Genomic DNA, 27,143 nt, shown 5'->3' on the forward strand with positions numbered 1-27,143 from the left:
ACCCCTTTTTGGTGTGTATTAGTGGCAAGAAAATATATATTATTTGCCGATCAGCGGTGCAGTTATATGTTCTAAAGCCCTTTTATGCGTGTATTAGTGACACAAAAAATATTTTTTTTTTTGACGTTCAGCCGTGCAGTTATATGTTCTAAAGCCGTTTTATGCATGTATAAGTGGCACAAAAAAAAAGTATTTGCAGTTGTGTGGTGAAGTGAGAAAATTACAGCCCTTTTTGGCGTGTATTAGTGGAAAAAAATTATATATTATTTGCCGTTCAGCAGTGTAGTTATATATTGTAAAGCTCTTTTGTGGCGTGTATAAGTGGGGAAAAAAAAGGGCCTATTTGCCGATCAGCGGTGCAGTTATATGTTGTAAAGCCCTTTTTGGCGTGTATTAGTGGCCAAAAAATATATATTTGCCATTCAGTGGTGTAGTTATATGTTCTAAAGCCTTTTGTGGTGTGTATAAGTGGAAAAAATAAGAGCCTATTTGCCATTTTAGCAGTGCAGTTATATGCTCTAAAGCCCATTTTGGCGTGCGTTAGTGGAAAAAATATATATATTAATTGCTGATCAGCGCTGCAGTTATATGTTCTAAAGCCCTTTTAGGCATGTATTAGTGGCACAAAAAAAGTATTTGCCTTTTTGTGTGGTGAATTGAGAAAATTACATCCCTTTTTGCTGTGTATTAGTAGAAAAAAATATATATATTTGCCGTTCAGCGGTGCGGTTATATGTGGTAAACCCCTTTTTTGGTGTTTATTAGTGGCAAAAAAAGATAGATTATTTACCGTTCAGCAGTGCAGTTATATGTTCTAAAGCCCTTTTCGGCGTGTATTAGTGGCAAAAAAGATATATAATTGCCGTTCAGCAATGCAGTTATATGTTCTAAAGGTTTTTCTAGCGTGTATAAATGGAAAAAATTAAGAACCTATTTTCCGTTCAGCAGTGCATTTATATGTTCTAAAGACCTTTTTGGCATGTATTAGTGAAAAAGAAAAAGGGCTTATTAGTAGAGTTGAGCGAACACCTGGATGTTCGGGTTCGAGAAGTTCGGCCGAACATCCCGGAAATGTTCGGGTTCGGGATCCGAACCCGATCCGAACTTCGTCCCGAACCCGAACCCCATTGAAGTCAATGGGGACCCGAACTTTTCGGCACTAAAAAGGCTGTAAAACAGCCCAGGAAAGAGCTAGAGGGCTGCAAAAGGCAGCAACATGTAGGTAAATCCCCTGCAAACAAATGTGGATAGGGAAATGAATTAAAATAAAAATTAAATAAATAAAAATTAACCAAAATCAATTGGAGAGAGGTTCCATAGCAGAGAATCTGGCTTCCCGTCACCCACCACTGGAACAGTCCATTCTCAGATATTTAGGCCCCGGCACCCAGGCAGAGGAGAGAGGTCCCGTAACAGAGAATCTGTCTTCATGTCAGCAGAGAATTAGTCTGCATGTCATAGCAGAGAATGAGGCTTCACGTCAGCCACCACTGCAACAGTCCATTGGCATATATTTAGGCCCAGCACCCAGGCAGAGGAGGGAGGTCCCGTAACAGAGAATCTGTCTTCATGTCAGCAGAGAATTAGTCTGCATGTCATAGCAGAGAATGAGGCTTCACGTCAGCCACCACTGCAACAGTCCATTGGCATATATTTAGGCCCAGCACACACACAGGCAGAGGAGAGAGGTCCCGTAACAGAGAATCTGGCTTCATGTCAGCAGAGAATCAGTCTGCATGTCATAGCAGAGAATGAGGCTTCACGTCAGCCACCACTGCAACAGTCCATTGGCATATATTTAGGCCCAGCACACACACAGGCAGAGGAGAGAGGTCCCGTAACAGAGAATCTGGCTTCATGTCAGCAGAGAATCAGTCTGCATGTCATAGCAGAGAATGAGGCTTCACGTCAGCCACCACTGCAACAGTCCATTGGCATATATTTAGGCCCAGCACCCAGGCAGAGGAGGGAGGTCCCGTAACAGAGAATCTGTCTTCATGTCAGCAGAGAATTAGTCTGCATGTCATAGCAGAGAATGAGGCTTCACGTCAGCCACCACTGCAACAGTCCATTGGCATATATTTAGGCCCAGCACACACACAGGCAGAGGAGAGAGGTCCCGTAACAGAGAATCTGGCTTCATGTCAGCAGAGAATCAGTCTGCATGTCATAGCAGAGAATGAGGCTTCACGTCACCCACCACTGCAACAGTCCATTGGCATATATTTAGGCCTAGCACACAGGCAGAGCAGAGAGGTCCCGTAACAGACAATCTGGCTTCATGTCAGCAGAGAATCAGTCTGCATGTCATAGCAGAGAATGAGGCTTCACGTCACCCACCACTGCAACAGTCCATTGGCATATATTTAGGCCTAGCACACAGGCAGAGCAGAGAGGTCCCGTAACAGACAATCTGGCTTCATGACAGCAGAGAATTAGTCTGCATGTCATAGCAGAGAATGAGGCTTCACGTCAGCCACCACTGCAACAGTCCATTGGCATATATTTAGGCCCAGCACCCAGGCAGAGGAGAGAGGTCCCGTAACAGACAATCTGGCTTCATGTCAGCAGAGAATTAGTCTGCATGTCATAGCAGAGAATCAGGCTTCACGTCAGCCACCACTGCAACAGTCCATTGTCATAAATTTAGGCCCAGCACCCAGGCAGAGGAGAGAGGTCCCGTAACAGAGAATCTGTCTTCATGTCAGCAGAGAATTAGTCTGCATGTCATAGCAGAGAATGAGGCTTCACGTCAGCCACCACTGCAACAGTCCATTGGCATATATTTAGGCCTAGCACACAGGCAGAGCAGAGAGGTCCCGTAACAGACAATCTGGCTTCATGACAGCAGAGAATCAGTCTGCATGTCATAGCAGAGAATCAGGCTTCACGTCAGCCACCACTGCAACAGTCCATTGTCATAAATTTAGGCCCAGCACCCAGGCAGAGGAGAGAGGTCCCGTAACAGACAATCTGGCTTCATGTCAGCAGAGAATCAGTCTTCATATCATAGCAGAGAATCAGGCTTCACGTCACCCACCACTGTAAGAGTCAATTTTCATAAATTTAGGCCCAGAACCCAGGCAGAGGAGAAAGGTCCCGTAACAGACAATCTGGCTTCATGTCAGCAGAGAATCAGTCTTCATATCATAGCCTAGAATCAGGCTTCACGTCACCCACCACTGTAAGAGTCAATTTTCATAAATTTAGGCCCAGAACCCAGGCAGAGGAGAAAGGTCCCGTAACAGACAATCTGGCTTCATGTCAGCAGAGAATCAGTCTTCATATCATAGCAGAGAATCAGGCTTCACGTCACCCACCACTGCAACAGTCAATTGTCATAAATTTAGGCCCAGCACCCAGGCAGAGGAGAGAGCTCCCGTAACAGAGGATCTGGCTTCATGTCAGCAGAGAATCAGTCTGCATGTCATAGCAGAGAATGAGGCTTCACGTCACCCACCACTGCAACAGTCCATTGGCATATATTTAGGCCTAGCACACAGGCAGAGCAGAGAGGTCCCGTAACAGACAATCTGGCTTCATGTCAGCAGAGAATCAGTCTGCATGTCATAGCAGAGAATGAGGCTTCACGTCACCCACCACTGCAACAGTCCATTGGCATATATTTAGGCCTAGCACACAGGCAGAGCAGAGAGGTCCCGTAACAGACGATCTGGCTTCATGTCAGCAGAGAATCAGTCTGCATGTCATAGCAGAGAATCAGGCTTCACGTCAGCCACCACTGCAACAGTCCATGGTCATAAATTTAGGCCCAGCACCCAGGCAGAGGAGAGAGGTCCCGTAACAGACAATCTGGCTTCATGTCAGCAGAGAATTAGTCTGCATGTCATAGCAGAGAATCAGGCTTCATGTCAGCCACCACTGCAACAGTCCATTGGCATATATTTAGGCCTAGCACACAGGCAGAGGAGAGGTTCATTCAACTTTGGGTAGCATCGCAATATAATGGTAAAATGAAAATAAAAATAGGATTGAATGAGGAAGTGCCCTGGAGTCCAATAATATATGGTTATGGGGAGGTAGTTAATGTCTAATCTGGACAAGGGACGGACAGGTCCTGTGGGATCCATGCCTGGTTCATTTTTATGAACGTCAGCTTGTCAACATTGGCTGTAGACAGGCGGCTGCGTTTGTCTGTAATGACGCCCCCTGCCGTGCTGAATACACGTTCAGACAAAACGCTGGCTGCCGGGCAGGCCAGCACCTCCAAGGCATAAAAGGCTAGCTCTGGCCACGTGGACAATTTAGAGACCCAGAAGTTGAATGGGGCCGAACCATCAGTCAGTACGTGGAGGGGTGTGCACACGTACTGTTCCACCATGTTAGTGAAATGTTGCCTCCTGCTAACACGTTGCGTATCAGGTGGTGGTGCAGTTAGCTGTGGCGTGTTGACAAAAGTTTTCCACATCTCTGCCATGCTAACCCTGCCCTCAGAGGAGCTGGCCGTGACACAGCTGCCTTGGCGACCTCTTGCTCCTCCTCTGCCTTGGCCTTGGGCTTCCACTTGTTCCCCTGTGACATTTGGGAATGCTCTCAGTAGCGCGTCTACCAACGTGCGCTTGTACTCGCGCATCTTCCTATCACGCTCCAGTGCAGGAAGTAAGGTGGGCACATTGTCTTTGTAGCGTGGATCCAGCAGGGTGGCAACCCAGTAGTCCGCACAGGTTAAAATGTGGGCAACTCTGCTGTCGTTGCGCAGGCACTGCAGCATGTAGTCGCTCATGTGTGCCAGGCTGCCCAGGGGTAAGGACAAGCTGTCCTCTGTGGGAGGCGTATCGTCATCGTCCTGCCTTTCCCCCCAGCCACGCACCAGTGATGGACCCGAGCTGCGTTGGGTGCCACCCCGCTGTGACCATGCTTCATCCTCATCCTCCTCCACCTCCTCCTCATCCTCGTCCTCCTCGTCCTCCAGTAGTGGGCCCTGGCTGGCCACATTTGTACCTGGCCTCTGCTGTTGCAAAAAACCTCCCTCTGAGTCACTTCGAAGAGACTGGCCTGAAAGTGCTAAAAATGACCCCTCTTCCTCATCCTCCTCCTCCTCCTCCTGGGCCACCTCCTGTTCCATCATCGCCCTAAGTGTTTTCTCAAGGAGACATAGAAGTGGTATTGTAACGCTGATAACGGTGTCATCGCCACTGGCCATGTTGGTGGAGTACTCGAAACAGCGCAACAGGGCACACAGGTCTCGCATGGAGGCCCAGTCATTGGTGGTGAAGTGGTGCTGTTCTGTAGTGCGACTGACCCGTGCGTGCTGCAGCTGAAACTCCACTATGGCCTGCTGCTGCTCGCACAGTCTGTCCAGCATGTGCAAGGTGGAGTTCCACCTGGTGGGCACGTCGCATATGAGGCGGTGAGCGGGAAGGCCGAAGTTACGCTGTAGCGCAGACAGGCGAGCAGCGGCAGGATGTGAACGCCGGAAGCGCGAACAGACGGCCCGCACTTTATGCAGCAGCTCTGACATGTCGGGGTAGTTGTGAATGAACTTCTGCACCACCAAATTCAGCACATGCGCCAAGCAAGGGATGTGCGTCAAATTGGCTAGTCCCAGAGCTGCAACGAGATTTCGCCCATTATCACACACCACCAGGCCGGGCTTGAGGCTCACCGGCAGCAACCACTCGTCGGTCTGTTGTTCAATACCCCGCCACAACTCCTGTGCGGTGTGGGGCCTGTCCCCCAAACATATGAGTTTCAGAATGGCCTGCTGACGTTTACCCCGGGCTGTGCTGAAGTTGGTGGTGAAGGTGTGTGGCTGACTGGATGAGCAGGTGGAAGAAGAGGAGGAGGAAGCCGAGAAGGAGGAGGTGGCAACAGGAGGCAAAGAATGTTGCCCTGCGATCCTTGGCGGCGGCAGGACGTGCGCCAAACAGCTCTCCGCCTGGGGCCCAGCTGCCACTACATTTACCCAGTGTGCAGTTAGGGAGATATAGCGTCCCTGGCCGTGCTTACTGGTCCACGTATCTGTGGTTAGGTGGACCTTGCTACAGATGGCGTTGCGCAGTGCACACTTGATTTTATCGGATACTTGGTTGTGCAGGGAAGGCACGGCTCTCTTGGAGAAGTAGTGCCGGCTGGGAACAACATACTGTGGGACAGCAAGCGACATGAGCTGTTTGAAGCTGTCTGTGTCCACCAGCCTAAATGACAGCATTTCATAGGCCAGTAGTTTAGAAATGCTGGCATTCAGGGCCAGGGATCGAGGGTGGCTAGGTGGGAATTTACGCTTTCTATCAAATGTTTGTGAGATGGAGAGCTGAACGCTGGCGTGTGACATGGTTGAGACGCTTGGTGACGGAGGTGGTGGTGGTGGTGTTGGTGGTACATCCCCTGTTTGCTGGGCGGCAGGTGCCAACGTTCCTCCAGAGGCGGAGGAAGAGGCCGAGGCGGCAGCAGCAGAATAGGCCGAGGCGGCAGCAGCAGAAGAGGTAGCAGGGGGAGCCTGAGTGACTTCCTTGGTTTTAAGGTGTTTACTCCACTGCAGTTCATGCTTTGCATGCAGGTGCCTGGTCATGCAGGTTGTGCTCAGGTTCAGAACGTTAATGCCTCGCTTCAGGCTCTGATGGCACAGCGTGCAAACCACTCGGGTCTTGTCGTCAGCACATTGTTTGAAGAAGTGCCATGCCAGGGAACTCCTTGAAGCTGCCTTTGGGGTGCTCGGTCCCAGATGGCGGCGGTCAGTAGCAGGCGGAGTCTCTTGGCGGCGGGTGTTCTGCTTTTGCCCACTGCTCCCTCTTTTGCTACGCTGTTGGCTCGGTCTCACCACTGCCTCTTCCTCCGAACTGTGAAAGTCAGTGGCACGACCTTCATTCCATGTGGGGTCTAGGACCTCATCGTCCCCTGCATCGTCTTCCACCCAGTCTTGATCCCTGACCTCCTGTTCAGTCTGCACACTGCAGAAAGACGCAGCAGTTGGCACCTGTGTTTCGTCATCATCAGAGACATGCTGAGGTGGTATTCCCATGTCCTCATCATCAGGAAACATAAGTGGTTGTGCGTCAGTGCATTCTATGTCTTTCACCGCTGGGGAAGGGCTAGGTGGATGCCCTTGGGAAACCCTGCCAGCGGAGTCTTCAAACAGCATAAGAGACTGCTGCATAACTTGAGGCTGAGACAGTTTCCCTGGTATGCATGGGGGTGATGTGACAGACTGATGGGGTTGGTTTTCAGGCGCCATCTGTGCGCTTTCTGCAGAAGACTGGGTGGGAGATAATGTGAACGTGCTGGATCCACTGTCGGCCACCCAATTGACTAATGCCTGTACCTGCTCAGGCCTTACCATCCTTAGAACGGCATTGGGCCCCACCATATATCGCTGTAAATTCTGGCGGCTACTGGGACCTGAGGTAGTTGGTACACTAGGACGTGTGGATGTGGCAGAACGGCCACGTCCTCTCCCAGCACCAGAGGGTCCACTAACACCACCACGACCATGTCCACGTCCGCGTCCCTTACTAGATGTTTTTCTCATTGTTATGGTTCACCACAACAACAAATATATTATTTGGCCCAATGTATTGTATTCAAATTCAGCGGGATATAAATTTGAGGCCTAGTATTTAGGCGCTGGGTGACCGGTATGGATTTAGTGACAGAATTAGACTTGGAAATGCACAGAAGCGTGTGTGTGAAGTTATTCTGAATGACCCTATGTGCACCTTCAATATTATATACCCTTTTAGGGATAGATTTCAAATAGCTCTGATATAGCAGAAACCACTAAATTATGAAATTGCTAAATTGGGAATTGTACTTCAACCCAGAACAAAAAATGTGCTTTGACGGACACTAAATATCTTGCCCAGCAACAACAGTACAGTGGTGGGTAACGAGAGATTTAGAGGGATTTAAATTTGAGGCCTAGTATTTAGGCGCTGGGTCACCGGTATGGATTTAGTGACAGAATTAGACTTGGAAATGCACAGAAGCGTGTGTGTGAAGTTATTCTGAATGACCCTATGTGCACCTTCAATATTATATACCCTTTTAGGGATAGATTTCAAATAGCTCTGATATAGCAGAAACCACTAAATTATGAAATTGCTAAATTGGGAATTGTACTTCAACCCAGAACAAAAAATGTGCTTTGACGGACACTAAATATCTTGCCCAGCAACAACAGTACACCGGTGGGTAACGAGAGATTTAGAGGGAATTAAATTTGAGGCCTAGTATTTAGGCGCTGGGTCACCGGTATGGATTTAGTGACAGAATTAGACTTGGAAATACACAGTAGCGGGTGTGTGTGAAGTTATTCTGAATGACCCTATGTGCACCTTCAATATTATATACCCTTTTAGGGATAGATTTCAAATAGCTCTGATATAGCAGAAACCACTAAATTATGAAATTGCTAAATTGGGAATTGTACTTCAACCCAGAACAAAAAATGTGCTTTGACGGACACTAAATATCTTGCCCAGCAACAACAGTACAGCGGTGGGTAACGAGAGATTTAGAGGGATTTAAATTTGAGGCCTAGTATTTAGGCGCTGGGTCACCGGTATGGATTTAGTGACAGAATTAGACTTGGAAATGCACAGAAGCGTGTGTGTGAAGTTATTCTGAATGACCCTATGTGCACCTTCAATATTATATACCCTTTTAGGGATAGATTTCAAATAGCTCTGATATAGCAGAAACCACTAAATTATGAAATTGCTAAATTGGGAATTGTACTTCAACCCAGAACAAAAAATGTGCTTTGACGGACACTAAATATCTTGCCCAGCAACAACAGTACACCGGTGGGTAACGAGAGATTTAGAGGGAATTAAATTTGAGGCCTAGTATTTAGGCGCTGGGTCACCGGTATGGATTTAGTGACAGAATTAGACTTGGAAATACACAGTAGCGGGTGTGTGTGAAGTTATTCTGAATGACCCTATGTGCACCTTCAATATTATATACCCTTTTAGGGATAGATTTCAAATAGCTCTGATATAGCAGAAACCACTAAATTATGAAATTGCTAAATTGGGAATTGTACTTCAACCCAGAACAAAAAATGTGCTTTGACGGACACTAAATATCTTGCCCAGCAACAACAGTACAGCGGTGGGTAACGAGAGATTTAGAGGGATTTAAATTTGAGGCCTAGTATTTAGGCGCTGGGTCACCGGTATGGATTTAGTGACAGAATTAGACTTGGAAATGCACAGAAGCGTGTGTGTGAAGTTATTCTGAATGACCCTATGTGCACCTTCAATATTATATACCCTTTTAGGGATAGATTTCAAATAGCTCTGATATAGCAGAAACCACTAAATTATGAAATTGCTAAATTGGGAATTGTACTTCAACCCAGAACAAAAAATGTGCTTTGACGGACACTAAATATCTTGCCCAGCAACAACAGTACAGTGGTGGGTAACGAGAGATTTAGAGGGATTTAAATTTGAGGCCTAGTATTTAGGCGCTGGGTGACCGGTATGGATTTAGTGACAGAATTAGACTTGGAAATGCACAGAAGCGTGTGTGTGAAGTTATTCTGAATGACCCTATGTGCACCTTCAATATTATATACCCTTTTAGGGATAGATTTCAAATAGCTCTGATATAGCAGAAACCACTAAATTATGAAATTGCTAAATTGGGAATTGTACTTCAACCCAGAACAAAAAATGTGCTTTGACGGACACTAAATATCTTGCCCAGCAACAACAGTACACCGGTGGGTAACGAGAGATTTAGAGGGAATTAAATTTGAGGCCTAGTATTTAGGCGCTGGGTCACCGGTATGGATTTAGTGACAGAATTAGACTTGGAAATACACAGTAGCGGGTGTGTGTGAAGTTATTCTGAATGACCCTATGTGCACCTTCAATATTATATACCCTTTTAGGGATAGATTTCAAATAGCTCTGATATAGCAGAAACCACTAAATTATGAAATTGCTAAATTGGGAATTGTACTTCAACCCAGAACAAAAAATGTGCTTTGACGGACACTAAATATCTTGCCCAGCAACAACAGTACAGCGGTGGGTAACGAGAGATTTAGAGGGAATTAAATTTGAGGCCTAGTATTTAGGCGCTGGGTCACCGGTATGGATTTAGTGACAGAATTAGACTTGGAAATACACAGTAGCGGGTGTGTGTGAAGTTACTCTGAATGACCCTATGTGCACCTTCAATATTATATACCCTTTTTGGGATAGATTTCAAAGAGCTCTGATATAGCAGGAACCACTAAATTATGAAATTGCTAAATTGAGAATTGTATTTCAACCCAGAACAAGAAATGTGCTTGAACGGACACTAAATAACTCGCCCAGCTACAGCACTAGGGACAGATTTAGCTGGATATAAATTTGAGGCCTAGTATTTAGGCGCTGGGTGACCGGTATGGATTTAGTGACAGAATTAGACTGGGATATGGCCAAAAAATGAACAGACTATTGCTGGTTAAATGCACTTGGTGTGACAGCTTCACCCTGATGTAGGCTTTAGCCAAAAAACAACCACACCATTGAGGGTTAAATGCACTTGGTGACAGGCGCAGCTTGCCCCTGATTTTGTATATGGCCAAAAAATGAACAGACTATTGCTGGTTAAATGCACTTGGTGTGACAGCTTCACCCTGATGTAGGCTTTAGCCAAAAAACAACCACACCATTGAGGGTTAAATGCACTTGGTGACAGGCGCAGCTTGCCCCTGATTTTGTATATGGCCAAAAAATGAACAGACTATTGCTGGTTAAATGCACTTGGTGTGACAGCTTCACCCTGATGTAGGCTTTAGCCAAAAAACAACCACACCATTGAGGGTTAAATGCACTTGGTGACAGGCGCAGCTTGCCCCTGATTTTGTATATGGCCAAAAAATGAACAGACTATTGCTGGTTAAATGCACTTGGTGTGACAGCTTCACCCTGATGTAGGCTTTAGCCAAAAAACAACCACACCATTGAGGGTTAAATGCACTTGGTCGCAGCTTGTGCTGGCGCACCACAAGACACAAAATGGCCGCCGATCACCCCAGAAAAATGAGACTGACAAACGGTCTGTGCAGCCTAAAAACAGTGAGCAATTGAGGATCAGCAGCTCAATGATCCACAGCTGCAGATCGATCAGTTAATCAAGTCCTTTGGAGGAGTTAATCTGCCTAATCTCGCCCTACTGTCGCAGCCGCAACCTCTCCCTACGCTAATCAGAGCAGAGTGACGGGCGGCGCTATGTGACTCCAGCTTAAATAGAGGCTGGGTCACATGGTGCTCTGGCCAATCACAGCCATGCCAATAGTAGGCATGGCTGTGATGGCCTCTTGGGGCAAGTAGTATGACGCTTGTTGATTGGCTGCTTTGCAGCCTTTCAAAAAGCGCCAAGAAAGCGTCACAAAAGCGCCAAGAAAGCGACGAACACCGAACCCGAACCCGGACTTTTACGAAAATGTCCGGGTTCGGGTCCGTGTCACGGACACCCCAAAATTCGGTACGAACCCGAACTATACAGTTCGAGTTCGCTCATCCCTACTTATTAGCCTTTGTGTGGTGAAGTGAAAAAATTGCTGACTTTTTTGGGGTGTTTTAATTTTCTTTTTATTTATTTATTTGATCTAACATTATGTCAGACAGAAAAGTTCCAGGCCCTGCAAAGGGGAGTGGCAGAGATCTAAATGTTTCTGGCGCAGGCACAGCTCACAGCAAAGTAAGTGGGCATGGCAGCAGGAGTCGCAGCGAGAGGCCTGAGCTCCCAGTGTCATCTAGCGATTGTGTCTTGACCAAGCAACCCAGCAGTTCTTGAATCGTTGACTCAGTCATCAACTTCGTCCCAAGTGACATCAGACACCCTCAGCTAAGAGTCGGTAAGTTCGTCAGACACAACCCTTAATTGCATGGTACGGAAGCAGGCCCTGTGCCCTCACCTGTCCTCAACCTGCCTCTGTCCTTGTTGTTCCCTAAGCCAGAGAAGTATTATATGATGTGGTCTCAGCTCCACTATATAGCGAGGACGGGCTACTAGAGTACAGTCAGCAGCTACTGGCCAGCCTATATGTGGAGGAGACATCCGCCGCTTCCTCCGGTAGGGGGGGGCAAGTAGTGATGAGAAGAGTGGCGTGGTAGCTGGTGTTGTGAGCGGTCAGGCTCCTAACCCAGAGACCATTGAGGAGAACATCAGTGACATGCAGACACTACTCGATGATGATGTAGCTGATCATACTTGGGAGCCGGGTGAATTAGGGGCTTCATCATCATCATGAGAAGAGGGTGGCAGCTTGCCCGTGAGGCAGCGGCAGGACCAGCAAGTCACTAGCGTGACCGGGAGTCAGCAGGGTGGCATCAGTGGGAGGTCTGGAGCCAATCATGCCCAGGGTAGACCACCTGCTTTGCTGGAGCCTACCTGCCCGGAAAGTAGTGGTGCCGGGTTTCACGAAAGCAGCGGCGGTAGCAGTCAGTCAGTGCAGAGTGTTGGGAGTAAAATCACTTACTTGGCGGTGTGGCAGTTTTTTGTTAAGCCGCCGGAGGAGGTGAACATGACCATTTGTAGAATCTGTGGACAGAAGGTGAAGCGTTGCCAGGGTGCCAATATTGACACCACGGTCCTGCATCAACATAGGCAGTGTCACCATAAAGTGGCCTGGGAGAACCGGGGCTCCGATGTGGTGGTCCAGCCTGCCGCAGCAACTGCTGCATCACCCAGTGGCACGCACCAGAATTCAGACTGTCAAGGCTTCACCACCTCAGCAAAGAAGGTGTCTGTCCTTCCCATCATGTGCTGGACCTGATGCTCCTGCTCCTCCTCCTACTTCTCAGTTATTCCACCAACAATCGATCACCGAAGCGATTGCCAAGAGACAACAGTATGAGCGCAGAAGCTGAATGTGCTCCTGGCCAAGTTGCTGGTGCTGCCGTCCCTCCCTTTCCAAGTGGTGGACTCTGCACCTTTTAGAGAACTGATGGCTTGTGCCGAGCCGAGGTGGAGAGTCCCAAGCCATCATTTCTTTGACAAAAAGGCAGTACCAGCCCTGCACAAATATGTAGAACAGAAGGTGGGCCAGTCCTTGAACGTGTCGGTGTCTGCTAAAGAGCATGCAGCGCCTACATGTGGAGCTGTAACTACGGTCAGGGACAATACATGTCCTTTATGGCCCACTGGGTGAATGTGGTTCCTGCACAGCCACACCAGCAACTTTGCCAGGTAACGCCACTTCCACATTCTCACGCCATTGTTCCTGCAACAATGTCCGCCTCTGCCTCCTCATCCTCCACCGTGTCCTCAGCCTCCACTACAGGGACAATTCACAGTGCCCCTCCAGCATACCACATGTGCAGGGCACGGCGGTGTCACATTGTTCTGCACCTCTTTTGCCTGGGCGAGCAGAGTCACACAGGGGAGGAACTGCTCCGTGTCCTTCATCAAGAAATAGAATCCTGGCTTTCTCCATGATAAATCAAAATCGTAACCATGGTGACCGACAATGGGAAGAACATGGTGTATCAAGGAAGGCTGAGCCATGCTGTGGCAGGCACAGCACTATGAAATGCCTTTTGCGCTGTGGCATTAGAAGAATTTTGATATCTCTGACTTTTAGTCTAACCAGACTGTCTATTACTCTGTAATTCCTTTAGCACCGTTCTATGGAAGCAGTAGGTTTAACCCCTTAGGGACCCATGACGTACCGGTACGGCATGGTTCCCGAGTCCTTAAGGACCCATACGTCATGTATAGTTCCAAACACCGCCTCCCAGCAGGCGGTGTTTGGAACCCGGTGCCTTCTCAAATCGTTGAGCAGGCACCTTGGATAAATGCGGGCCCCCCCCATGTCGGCGATCGCCGCAAACTGCAGGTCAATTCAGACCTGCGGTTTGCGGCTTTTACCTGGTGCGGCGGTGATGCCATCGGGTCCCATTGGGGCTGTAGGGGGGACCCCATGGCTTGGAAGGCCGCGAGATGCCTTCCTGAGGCATCACGCTGCCTTCCGGTGACGAGCCTGTGAGATCCAGCCCCTTGGATCTCACAGGCCGGAAGCTGTATGAGTAATGCACACAGTATTACTACTACAGCCAATGCATTCCAATACATAAGTATTGGAATGCATTGTAAAGGATTAGACCCCCCAAAAGTTCAAGTCCCAAAAAGGGACAAAAAATAGTGAAAAAAAGTTGAAAAAATAAAGTTTCCCCCCCCAAAATTTAAAGTTTTAAGTAAAAATAAACAAAAACGTCATTTTCAACAAATAAAGTTAAAAAAAAATTGGTAAAAAATAGGGGAAGAAAAAAAAGTATACATATTAGGTATTCGCCGCATCCGTATCGACCGGCTATATAAACATATCACATGACCTAACACCTTAGATCAGGCATGCTCAACCTGCGCCCTCCAGCTGTTGCAAAACTACAACTCCCAGCATGCCTGAACAGTCTACAGGGCCGCAGGTTGAGCATGCCTGCCTTAGATGAACGTACAAATATAAAAATAAAACCTGTGCTAAATAAACCATTTTTTTGTCACCTTACATCACAAAATGTACAACAGCAAGCGATCAAAAAGGCGTTTGCCCACCAAAATAGTGCTAATCTAACTGTTACCTCATGCCGCAAAAAATTAGCCCCTACCTGAGAAAATCTCCCAAAAAATAAAAAACTATGGCTCAGAATATGGAGACACTAAAACATAATTTTTTGGGTTTAAAAAAAGCTGTTATTGTGAAAAACTTACATGAATAAATAAAAAGTATACATATTTGGTATCTCCGCGTTCGTATCGACCGGCTATATAAAAATATCACATGACCTCACCCCTCAGATGAACACCATCAAAAATAAAAACTGCTAAATAAACCATTTTTTGTCACCTTACATCACAAAAAATGTAATAGCAAGCGATCAAAAAGTCATATGCACCCAAAAATAGTGCCAATCAAACAGTCATCTCATCCCGCAAAAAATGAGCCCCTACCTAAGATAATCGCCCAAAAACTGAAAAAAACTATGGCTCTCAGAAAATGGAGACACTAAAACATGATTTCTTTTTTTGTTTCAAAAATGATATTATTGTGTAAAACTTACATTAAAAAAAAGGTATACATATTAGGTATCGCCGCGTCCATATCGACCATCTCTATAAAAATATCACATGAACACTGTAAGATATGTAAAATAAAAACTGTGCTAAATAAGCAATTTTTTGTCCTTACATCACAAAAAGTGTAATAGCAAGCGATCAAAAAGTCACACGCACCCCAATATAGTGCCAATAAAACAGTCATCTCATCCCGCAAAAATCATACCCTACCCAAGGTAATCGCCCAAAAACAAAAAAAAATAAAAAAATTATGGCTCTCGGACTATGGAAACACTAAAACATGATTTTTTTCACTTAAAAAAAGAAATCATTGTATAAAACATACATAAATAAAAAAAGTATACATATTAGGTATCGCCACATCCATGACAACCTGGTCTATACAAATATCACATGATCTAACCTCCATTTGCCAATAACTCTTGTGGAACATCTAAAGGGATAACAACGTTTATAAAATTAGTTTTGAATACCTTGAGGGGTGTAGTTTCTTAGATGGGGTCACTTTTATGGAGTTTCTACTCTAGGGTTGCATCAGGGGGACTTCAAATGAGACATGGTGTCAAAAAAAACAGTCCAGCAAAATCTGCCTACCAAAAACCGTATGGCATTCCTTCTGCGCCCTGCCGTGTGCCTGTACAGTAGTTTATGACCACATATGGGGTGTTTCTGTAAACTACAGAATCAGGGCCATAAATATTGAGTTTGGTTTGGCTGTTAACCCTTGCTTTTTAAAAGTAAAAAAATTATTAAAATGGAAAATCTGCCAAAAAAGTGAAATTTTGAAATTGTATCTCTATTTTCCATTAATTCTTATGGAACACATAAAGGTTTAACAACGTTTGTAAAATCACTTTTGAATACCTTGAGGGGTTTAGTTTATAGAATGGGGTCATTTTTTGGTGGTTTCTATTATGTAAGCCTCACAAAGTGACTACAGACCTGAACTGGTCCCTAAAAATTGGGTTTTTGAAAATCTCTGAAAAAGATTTGCTTCTAAACTTCTAAGCCTTGTAACATCCCCCAAAAAATAAAACATCATTCCCAAAATGATCCAAACATGAAGTAGACATATGGGGAATGTAAATTAATAACAATTTTGGAGGTATTACTGTATTATAGAAGTAGAGAAATTGAAACTTGGAAATGTTATTTTTTTTATAAATAAAAATGAATTTTTTTACTCCATTTTACCAGTGTCATGAAGTACAATATCTGATGAAAAAACAATCTCAGAATGGCCTCGATAAGTCAATGCGTTTTAAAGTTATCAGCACTTAAAGTGACACTGGTCAGATTTGCAAAAAATGGCCAAGTTTGTAAGGTGAAATAGGGCAGAGTCCTTAGGCCTCTTTCAGACGGGCGTTGCGGGAAAAGGTGCGGGTGTGTTGCGGGAACATGCACGATTTTTCCGCGCAAGTGCAAAACATTGTAATGCGTTTTGCGCGAGCGTGAGCAAAATCGGCATGTTTGGTACCCGAACTTCTTCACAGAAGTTCGGCTTGGGATCGGTGTTCTGTAGGTTGTATTATAAGGGAAAATAATAGCATTCTGAATACAGAATTCATAGTACAATAGCGCTGAAGTGGTTAAAAAAATAAAAATATAATTTAACTCACCTTAATCCACTTGATCACGCGGCCCGGCATCTCTTCTGTTTGTCTTCTGTGCTGTGTGCAGAAAAAGGACCTGTGGTGATGTCATCACATGGTCCATCACATGATCTTTTACCATGGTGATGGATCATGTGATGACCGGAGTGACGTCACCACAGGTCCTTTTCCTGCACACAGCACAGAAGACAGACAGAAGAGATGCCGAGCTGCGCTATCAAGTGGATTAAGGTGAGTTAAATCATTTTAATTTTTTTTTAGCCCCTTCAGCGCTATTGTACTATGCATTCTGTATTCAGAATGCTATTATTTTCCCTTATAACCATGTTATAAGGGAAAATAATAATGATCGGGTCTCCATCCAGATTGTCTCCTAGCAACCTTGTGTGAAAATTTCACTGCATCCGCACTTTCTTGCGGATGCTTGCGATTTACATGCAACCCCATTCACTTCTATGGGGCCTGCATTGTGTGGAAAACGCACAATATAGTGCGTTGCGTGAAAATCGCAGCATGCTCAAGTGATGCGTAAAAATCACTGCTCATGTGCACAGCCCCATAGAAATGAATGGGTCCTGATTCAGTGCGGGTGCAATGCATTCAACTCACGCATCACATCTTCGTGGAATACTCGCCTGTGTGAAAGGGGCCTTAAGGGGTTAAAGAGCACACCAAATGCTTCAAATAACTTCTTTATTAACTTTTAATTTTTCTTCATATATAACACTGTCGCCTTTTGTCCATGTACAAAACAGGTGTTGAAAAGATATCACAAAATGGTGGTATGCATAAGATAGTGGTTCAACTGTTCAATCTTGTCATTCAACAAAAAATTGTGGATCTATTTCTCTCTTGAGCATCTGTACTCTTACTTTACGTTATTTAAGCACTTTATGATCTCTCTGAGAGGTATATCTCTGGTCTAACTAATAGCTCACTTAAGTAAACACATACTGTATATAACTGGTTCAGTATATAGTTCTAATCACAATACAAAAAATATGAACATTATATAACTGTTTTAACTACCTATTTTGGATTCTTGTTTCCATAAAACTCAGCTCTCAGTGGAGTGAATGACTCTTCAACTCCTGTCTCTGGTGAATAGTGATCGAACCGAATGTTTTAGAAAAATTCGGCGAACCGACCGAATCAAATTTTTTAGAAATTCGCTCATCTCTAATATATAGTCTGCAGGGGCGTAGTTAGAGCTGCAAATAAAATATATATATAAAATATATCAAACAGCCTTAGGTACGTTGCCTTTCTTTCGGTGCGTCGCGAATTCCAGTAGTGAAGTGGGCAATGTTCACATCTATCGACACGTCTATTAACCCTGGGAGTGCTGCATGCACAGAGATGTGTACGTGGTTATTTTGTCCATTAACCCTGGGAGTGCCATGTCTAGTAACCCTGGGAGTGCCACATGCACAGAGATGTGTATGTGGTTACTTTGTTCATTAACCCTGGGAGTGCCATGGCTGAGTTTGTTAATATCATTTTACCCAGCTACTCTGTGTGAGCGTATGTATTTTTTTTTTTACTATTCATAGGAATGCTGGTTTTAAACTGGTTTAGATTTATTTGTCTCTGTGCTAAACATGCGATCATGTATGGTATTTTGATATTATTTTAACTGGTATTATGTTTAATGTCATGTGATCAGTCTGAAGCAGTCTGAAGCAGTCTGAACTACGGATGCAGACAGCACACGGTGTGCTGTCCGCATCTTTTGCGGCCCTATTGAAATTAATGGGTCCGCACCTGTTCTGCAAAATGCAGATGCAGACCCAGAACAAATGACTGGACCCTTACTTAAGATAAAACCTTTGAAAAAACCTATTTGTCTTTGTATCACCATTTTTTGACAGCTAAAACGTTTGTTTTTTTTCTGCCTAAAGAACTGAAGCTTTTTTTTTCAGGTGGATGAATTGTAGTTTTTATTGGTAACCTTTTAGGATAAAAATTATTTATATTTTTTTATAGTAAAGACATTTTTGGACATTGTTTTTTTATGTTCATTTGCCTATATTTAAAAAACTCTGAAAGGGGGTGATTGGATTTTTTTTTCCAGGTATTTTCCCAGGCACATACCTGAAAAAATTAGTGCTGCTCTGCTATGATTCTCCCGCCCCTTGAGGAGGACTTTACTTGGTGGGCGCACTGCCTGAAGAGATGAATTTGCATAGCGCGGGCCAACAGTGTGCAGCCAGCAGAGCTCCTTAGTCCTCACAATCCAGCAGGCAGCAGTCGCGTCGCACTTGCAGGAGTCACTCGCAACCAAACCCGGTCAGCACACAGCTGCTCACTCCTCTTCCTGAACATAAGTCGCCCCCCCCTCTTCACTTCGCCTGCCCTGCACAGTGCACACAAGCCTCCGCTCTGCCCCCTATGTGATTTTAGTTAGCAACTTAGCTGCAGGCCGCAGGTACGGCTTTACTGTGGCACTCCTGGCTTGAGGGGGCACCGCAGACCCCCCTGACTTAGGAGCCCGATCGCAATTGAGACCGCTGCGATCCCTATAGCTACGCCAGTGATAGTCGGCGTGTAGGTAAACATTGAAAGGGGCACAGTACTCACATAAGCAACAAGGTCCCTTCAACCAATTGATTGTCAAGGGTGCCAATCTAATATTGATGACAATATCATGAAACCGGACAATTCCTTTAAACAAAATATGATTATTTCAACCTAGTCACAAAAAACTAAATGGCTGCACACCACTATACATACAAACAATAGAGCTAAGAAATGGGGGTCATTCTAAATAAAAGTGGTACAATACCGACTACAAATGAGTCAATGGAAGCTCTTAGCACACAAACCTGCTCAAAAAATGTGTCGGGCCCATCGACCAGGCGTCAAGGTGGCTTCCGCAGATGGGTCCCTAACACTAAATATACTGCCTCTCTTTGGACTTACTTAAGCCTACAATATTCAGGGCAGTGTAGAGACCAGATACATACGCACTCTGCTCAGAAGTCCCAGGTAGATGGGTGTGTTCAGTCTAAAAAAGGCACCACCCTCAATATATTGCAAGAAATTTTTGACTAGAACCTTCAGAATCACTGGTGCATATCCATGAAGCAGGCAATCACAAAAAACAAAATTGATGCACACCACTATACATACAAACAATAGAGCTAAGAAATGGGGGTCATTCTAAATAAAAGTGGTGCAATACCAACTACAAATGAGTCAATGGAAGCTCTTAGCGCACATACCTGCTCAAACATGTGTCGGGCCCATCTACCAGGCGTCAAGTTGGCTTCTGCAGATGGGTCCCTAACACTAAATTTACTGCCTCTCTTTGGACTTACTTAAGCCTACAATTAACTCATTTGTAGTCGGTATTGTACCACTTTTATTTAGAATGACCCCCATTTCTTAGCTCTATTGTTTGTATGTATAGTGTTGTGCAGCCATTTAGTTTTTTGTGATTATGTTTAATTCATGGTTATGCACCTGTGATTCTGAAGGTTCTAGTCTAAATTCTCTTGTGGCATCACAACCTAGTGTCAACTGCAGGCAGCTGAAAATATTTCATCTCTGTGTGAAGTAATATAAAGCAAGAGATTTTGAGCTCAGTCACAGAAAAATGCTTTTACACCACTCATTATTATAATATTGTCATGATAAAAGCCTATAAGCGCTGCATCTCTGTATAATCTTTCTCTATATATTTGTTTTAAAGAAACAAATGGAGGGAAATCTGGAGTTTAAAAACATCCAATTTGTTTATCCAGCAAGAGACAATGTTCAGGTTCTTCATGGATTTAACTTAAAAGTTTCTAAAGGTCAGACTCTCGCACTGGTTGGAAGCAGCGGCTGTGGAAAAAGTACAGTGGTTCAGCTTTTGGAGCGTTTTTATGACCCTGCAGAAGGACAAGTGGTAATGTTATTGTTATATTGTATGTGAAATGTAATAGAACCATACTTCATGTCATAAATCTTTGTATAATAGAAAAGGAGAACACAGGCAACCTGCAGAATACTTTAGGCTACTTTCACACTTGCATTCGGAGCGGATCCGTCTGGTGTCTGCACAGACGGATCCGCTCCTATAATGCAAACGATGGGATCCGTTCAGAACGGATCCGTCTGCAATATCTTTCAGAAAAAATTCTAAGTCTGAAAGTTAGTCAGACGGATCCGTCCAGACTTTGCATTTAAAGTCAATAGGGGACGGATCCTTTTGAAATTGCACCATATTGTGTCAACTTCAAATGGATCCGTACCCATTGACTTACATTGTAAGTCTAGACGGATCAGTTTGGCTCCGCACGGCCAGGCGGACACCCGAACGCTGCAAGCTGCGTTCGGGTGTCCGCCTGCTGAGCGGAACGGAGGTCAAACGGTGCCAGACTGAGGCATTCTGAGCGGATCTGCATCCACTCAGAATGCATTGGGGCCGTACGGATGCGTTCGGGGGCGCTTGTGAGAGCCTTCAAACGGAACTCGCAAGCGGAACCCTGAACGCTAGTGTGAAAGTAGCCTAATGCATGATGTATACATGATTCTTTACAGGTTTGCTTTGCAAAAAAAGGTTTGCTGTTGCAAGAATTCTTCAGTTTTGTTCCTGTTTCACAATAGATTCTGGGATATGGTAATAAATAGGCTCAAACAATGGCTACATAAATAAATGATTTACTGAATAATAGCAATGGTAAAAGTCATATACAGTCCTGATCAAAAGTTTAAGACCACTTGAAAAATGGCAAAAAATTATATTTAGCAAGGCTGGATCTTAACAAGGTTCCAAGTAGAGCTTCAACATGCAACAAGAAGAAATGGGAGTGAGACAAAACATTTTTTGAGCATTCAATTTAATGAAAACAACGAATAAACTGAAACAGGCTGTTTTTCAGCTGATCAAAAGTTTAGGACCACACCTCCAAAAAAAACGAAACCCCCCCAAAACAGAAATTCAACCTCCAAACATGAACTCAGTAATGAGTAGCTCCGCCGTTATTGTTTATCACTTCAAAAATTAGTTTTGGCATGCTTGATGCTAGCGTTTCCATGAGGTAAGTGAGAACGTTTCTCCAAGTGGTGAAGACGGCTGCACGAAGACCATATACTGTCTGGAACTGTTGTCCATTTTTGTAAACTTCCCTTGCCATCCATCCCCAAAGGTTCTCAATTGGATTTAGATCAGGGGAACACGCAGGATGGGCCAAAAGAGTGATGTTTTTCTCCTTGAAGAAGTCCTTCGTCCTGCGGGCATTGTGTACTGTAGCGTTGTCCTGTTGAAAAACCCAGTCGTTACCACACAGGCGAGGGCCCTCAGTCATGATGAATGCTCTCTGCAACATCTGGACATAGCCAGCGGCCATTTGACGCCCCTGCACTTCCTGAAGCTCCATTGTTCCACTGAACGAAAAAGCACCCCAGACCATTATGGCGCCCCCTCCACTGTGGCGCGTAGAAAACATCTCAGGTGGGATCTGCCTGTCATGCCAGTAACGTTGGAAACCATCAGGACCATCAAGGTTAAATTTTTTCTCATCAGAGAATAAAACTTTCTTCCACCTTTGAATGGCCCATGCCCATTCCACCTTTGAATGGACTCTTGCAAAGTCCAAACGAGCAGTTCTGTGGTGTTCAAGGAGACAAGTTCTTTGAAGACGTTTTTGTTTTTGAAGCCCTTCAGTCTCAGATGCCGTCTGATGGTTATGGGGCTGCAATCAGCACCAGTAAGGGCCTTAATTAGGGTCGATCATAGTGCAGTGTCTTGACAGACAGCCAATTGGATCCTCCGGCTCAGTGCTGATGAAATTTTTTTGGGTCAGCCACTTGACTTTTTTGTTCCATAACCCTCAGGATCATTTAAGAATTTAAGAAATTCCAAATGACTGTCTTACTGTGTCCCACCTCAGCAGCGATGGAATGCTTATGCAATTCAACAACCCGACCACGTTCAAAAAGGGAGAGTTTTTTTTGCCTTTGCCATCACAACGTGTGACTACCTGACAGAAAATGACAATGAATCCACATCTTTGCACAGATTTGGACTTTTAAAGTCATGTGGTCCTAAATTTTTGATCAGCTGAAAAACAGCCTGTTTCAGTTTATTCGTTATTTTCAATTAATTGGATGCTCAAAAAATGTTTTGTCTCACTCTCATTTCTTCTTGTTGCATGCTGAAGCTCTACTTGGAACCTTGTTAAGATCCAGCCATGCTAAGGCTACATGCACACGACCGTATGTGTTTTGCGGTCAGCAAATTGCGGATCCTCAAAAAAAAGGATGACGTTCCGTATGGCATCCGTTTTTTTTTGCAGTTCCGTTTTTTTTGCGGATCCATTGTAATAATGCCTATCCTTGTCCGCAAACTAGAAAAAAATAGGACATGCACAATTTTTTTTGCGAAGCAGCGGAACAGACATACTGATGCGGACAGCACACGGTGTGCTGTCCGCGTTTTTTGCGGACCCATTGAAATAAATGGGTCCACATCCTATCCGCAAAAAAAACGGATCGGACATGGAAACAAAATACGGTTGTGTGCCTAAGGCCTCATGCACACGGCCGTTTTTTTTAAGGTCCGCAAAAACGGGGTCCGTAGGTCCGTGATCCGTGACCGTTTTTTCGTCCGTGGGTCTTCTTGTTTTTTGGAGGATCCACGGACATGAAAAATGGAAAAAAAAATCGAAGTCAAGTTTGCCATTGAAATGATAGGAAAAAACGGACACGGATCACGGACACGGATCACGGACGCGGATGACAATCTTGTGTGCATCCGTGATTTTTCACGGACCCATTGACTTGAATGGGTCCGTGAACCGTTGGCCGTGAAAAAAATAGGACAGGTCATATTTTTTTCACGGCCAGGAAACACGGATCACGGATGCGGCTGCCAAACAGTGCATTTTCCGATTTTTCCACGGACCCATTGAAAGTCAATGGGTCCGCGAAAAAAAACGGAAAACGGCACAACGGCCACGGATGCACACAACGGTCGTGTGCATGAGGCCTAAATATAATTTTTTGCCATTTTTCAAGTGGTCTTAAACTTTTGATCAGGACTGTACAAATACAGCAGCATTTGGAAACAATCGCCTAGTTTGAGTGAGATCTCTGTAACAGTGTTTTCAACCCTAATATTTATTTTTCCTGATCCCAAAATCAGCCAACATTTTTTACAGACAAATCCGAAAACCATAATGAATGGTAAAAAAATATAAGTAATACATGTCTATAGCTCAATATACTGATAATAAGTCATTACCAGCATTTATTGTGAGTTGTTAAATTCTGATAATTACCACCAAAATAATCTAGTCAAGTACCACCAGCCTCCCAAAAATCACGGACACATCAATTATTTTTTTTACGGACACAGGAAAAAAAGTTGCCTATTTTTATAGACTGTACAGAAATTTCTGAACGGTTGGCAACTAGAGTTGAGCGAACCCGAACTGTAAAGTTCGAGTTCGTCCCGAACTTTAGGGTTTTCGGCACCCGGATCCGAACCCGAACATTTATGTAAAAGTTCGGGTTCGGGGTTCAGCGATTTTTATGGCGCTTTTTGGAAGGCTGCAAAGCAGCCAATCAACAAGCGTCATACTACTTGCCCTAAAAGGCCATCATAGCCATGCCTACTATTGGCATAACTCTGATTGGCCAACTGCAGCATGTGACCCAACCTCTATTTAAGCTGTAGGGAGAGGCTGCAGCTGCGGTGAGGGAGAGATCAGGGAGAAATCTTATCAAGAACTGGTTTATATTCTCAGCGATCTACAGAAAAAGTGCTTTGTGGGTGCAGTGCACAATTTTCTTAAGCCTGCCCTGAGCCAACTACTGCTGAAAACAAACTTTTTTTTTCTTCAGTTAGTCAATATCAATACATGAACGGCAGCCATTTTATGCAACGATAGTGCACCAGCATAGGCTATCTGCAAGTCCAGAAATTTGCTTTGGCATACTGGGGTGAAAAAACCCTCTGATATACTGCACATCTGGAATTAGACAAGCATAAGTAACTGTCACATTTTGGACAGAAATACAGCTTTTTGGTTAGGGTGAAAAAACCCTCTAATATACTGCACATCTGGGATTACACGTGCATAAGTCACTGTCACATTTAGGACAGAAATACAGCTTTGGAATACTGGCGTGAAAAAAGCCTCTAATATACTGGGATTACACATGCATAAGTCACTGTCACATTTAGGTAATAAATACGGCGTTTTTCGTTAGGATGAAAAAACCCTCTAATATACTGCACATCTGGGATTACATATGCAAAAGTCACTGTCACATTTAGGCCAAAAATACAGCTTTGGCATACTGGGTGAAAAAAGCCTCTCATATACTGCACATCTGGGATTACACGTGCATAAGTCACTGTCACATATAGGACAGAAATACAGCTTTTTGGTTAGGGTGAAAAAACCCTCTAATATAATGCACATCTGGGATTACACATGCATAAGTGACTGTCACATTTAGGACAGAAATACAGCTTTTTGGTTAGGGTGAAAAAATCCTCTAATATACTGCACATCTGGGATTAGAAGTGCATAAGTTACTGTGAAATTTAGGCCATAAATACCGCTGTCATATAGAGTAAAAAAAAAAAAAAAGGAGTACAATACCCTACATCATGGTTTTTATTGGCGGGTAATTATTTTTAACAGACTTAACCACTTTTTACTTTGCTTGGTGAACGCTAACTATGAGCCAAACATTTAATAAGAAACACGGTCATGGTCGTGGTGGTGGTGTTGGTGGAGCCTCTGGTGCAGGGAGAGGACGTGGCCGTTCTGCCACAGCTACACGTCCTACTGAACCTAATACCTCAGGTCCCAGTAGCCGCCAGAATCTACAGCGATATTTCGTCGGGCCTAAGGATGGTAAGGCCTGAGCAAGTACAGGCGCTAGTCAATTAGGTGGCCGACAGTGGATCCAGCACGTTCACATTATCTCCCACCCAGTCTTCTGCAGAAAGCACACAGGTGGCGCCTGAAACCCATGCCCATCAGTCTGTCACATCACCCCTGTGCATATCGGGGAACCTGTCTGAGCCTCAAGTCATGCAGCAGTCTCTTATGCTGTTTGAAGACTCTGCTGTCAGGTTTTCCCAAGAGCATCCACCTAGCCCTTCCCCAGGGGTGGAAGACATAGAATGCACTGACGCACAACCACTTATCTTTCCTGATGAGGACATGGGAATACCACCTCAGCACATCTCTGATGATGACGAAACACAGATGTCAACTGCTGCGTCTTTCTGCAGTGTGCAGACCGAAAAGGAGGTCAGGGAGGAAGACTGGGTAGAAGACGAGGCAGGGGACGATGAGGTCCTAGACCCCACATGGAATGAAGGTCGTGCCAATGACTTTCAGAGTTTGTAGGAAGAGGCAGTGGTGAGACCGAGCTAACAGCATAGCAAAAGCGGGAGCAGTGTGCAAAAGCAGAGCAGCTGTCGCCAAAACAGTTCGCCTGCTACTGGCCACCGTCAACAGGGATAGAGCACACCAAAGGCAGCTTCAAGGAGTTCCCTGGCATGGCAATTCTTCACACAATGTGCTGACGACAAGACCCGAGTGGTTTGCACGCTGTGCCATCAGAGCCTGAAGCGAGGCATTAACGTTCTGAACCTTAGCACAACCTGCATGACCGGGCTGCAGTGGAGTAAGCACCTTCAAAACCAAGAAAGGGCTCAGGCCCCTCCTGCTCCCTCTTCTGCTGCTGCCTCGGCCTCTTCCTCCGCCTCTGGAGGAATGTTGGTACCTGCCGCCCAGCAAACAGAGGATGTGTCACCAACAATACCACCTCCGTCACCAAGCATCTCCACCATGTCACACGGAAGCGTTCAGCGTTTAGCTCTCCATTTCACAAACCTTTGATAGAAAGCGTAAATTCCCACCTAGCCACCCTCTGGGAAAACCCTGTTTGACGCACATCCCTTGCCTGGCGCATGTGCTGAATTTGGTGGTGCAGAAATTCATTCACAACTACCCCGACATGTCAAAGCTGCTGTATAAAGTGCGGGCCGTCTGTGCACGCTTCCGGCGTTCTCATTCTGCTGCTGCTTGGCTGTCTGCTCTACAGCGTAACTTCGGCCTTCCCACTCACCGCCTCATATGCGACGTGCCCACCAGGTGGAACTCCACCTTGCACATGCAGCAGGCCATAGTGGAGTTTCAGCTGCAGTACGCACGGGTGAGTCGCACTGCGGAACAGCACCACTTCACCACCAATGTCTCTATTCGAGACCTGTGTGCCCTGTTGCGCTGTTTCGAGTACTCCACCAACATGGCCAGTGGCGATGATGCCGTTATCAGCATTACAATACCACTTCTATGTCTCCTTGAGAAAACACTTAGGGCGATGATAGAAGAGGATGTGGCCCAGGATGAGGAGGAGGAAGAGGGGTCATCTCTAACACTTTCAGGCCAGTCTTTTAGAACTGGCTCAGAAAGAGGATTTTTGCAACAGCAGAGGCCAGGTACAAATTTGGCCAGCCAGGGCCCACTA

At 45.1% G+C, this 27,143-nt stretch overlaps 1 protein-coding gene across 6 annotated transcripts in view; it reads left to right on the forward strand.

The window, feature by feature from the left end:
• Positions 1-27,143, forward strand: part of LOC122939628 (ATP-dependent translocase ABCB1-like) — a 902,460-nt gene that overhangs the window by 823,151 nt on the left and 52,166 nt on the right. For 5 of the 6 annotated variants that reach the window (XM_044295741.1, XM_044295745.1, XM_044295742.1 and 2 more), the window contains one exon: positions 20,353-20,550. The exons of the other annotated variant lie outside the window; for it this stretch is intronic. In XM_044295741.1, the coding sequence (XP_044151676.1) occupies positions 20,353-20,550 (198 nt within the window). The remainder of the gene's footprint in view (positions 1-20,352; positions 20,551-27,143) is intronic. 6 annotated transcript variants of the gene reach the window in all.

The sequence above is a fragment of the Bufo gargarizans genome, chromosome 5, assembly GCF_014858855.1.
Source record: "Bufo gargarizans isolate SCDJY-AF-19 chromosome 5, ASM1485885v1, whole genome shotgun sequence".
Lineage (NCBI taxonomy): Eukaryota > Metazoa > Chordata > Amphibia > Anura > Bufonidae > Bufo > Bufo gargarizans.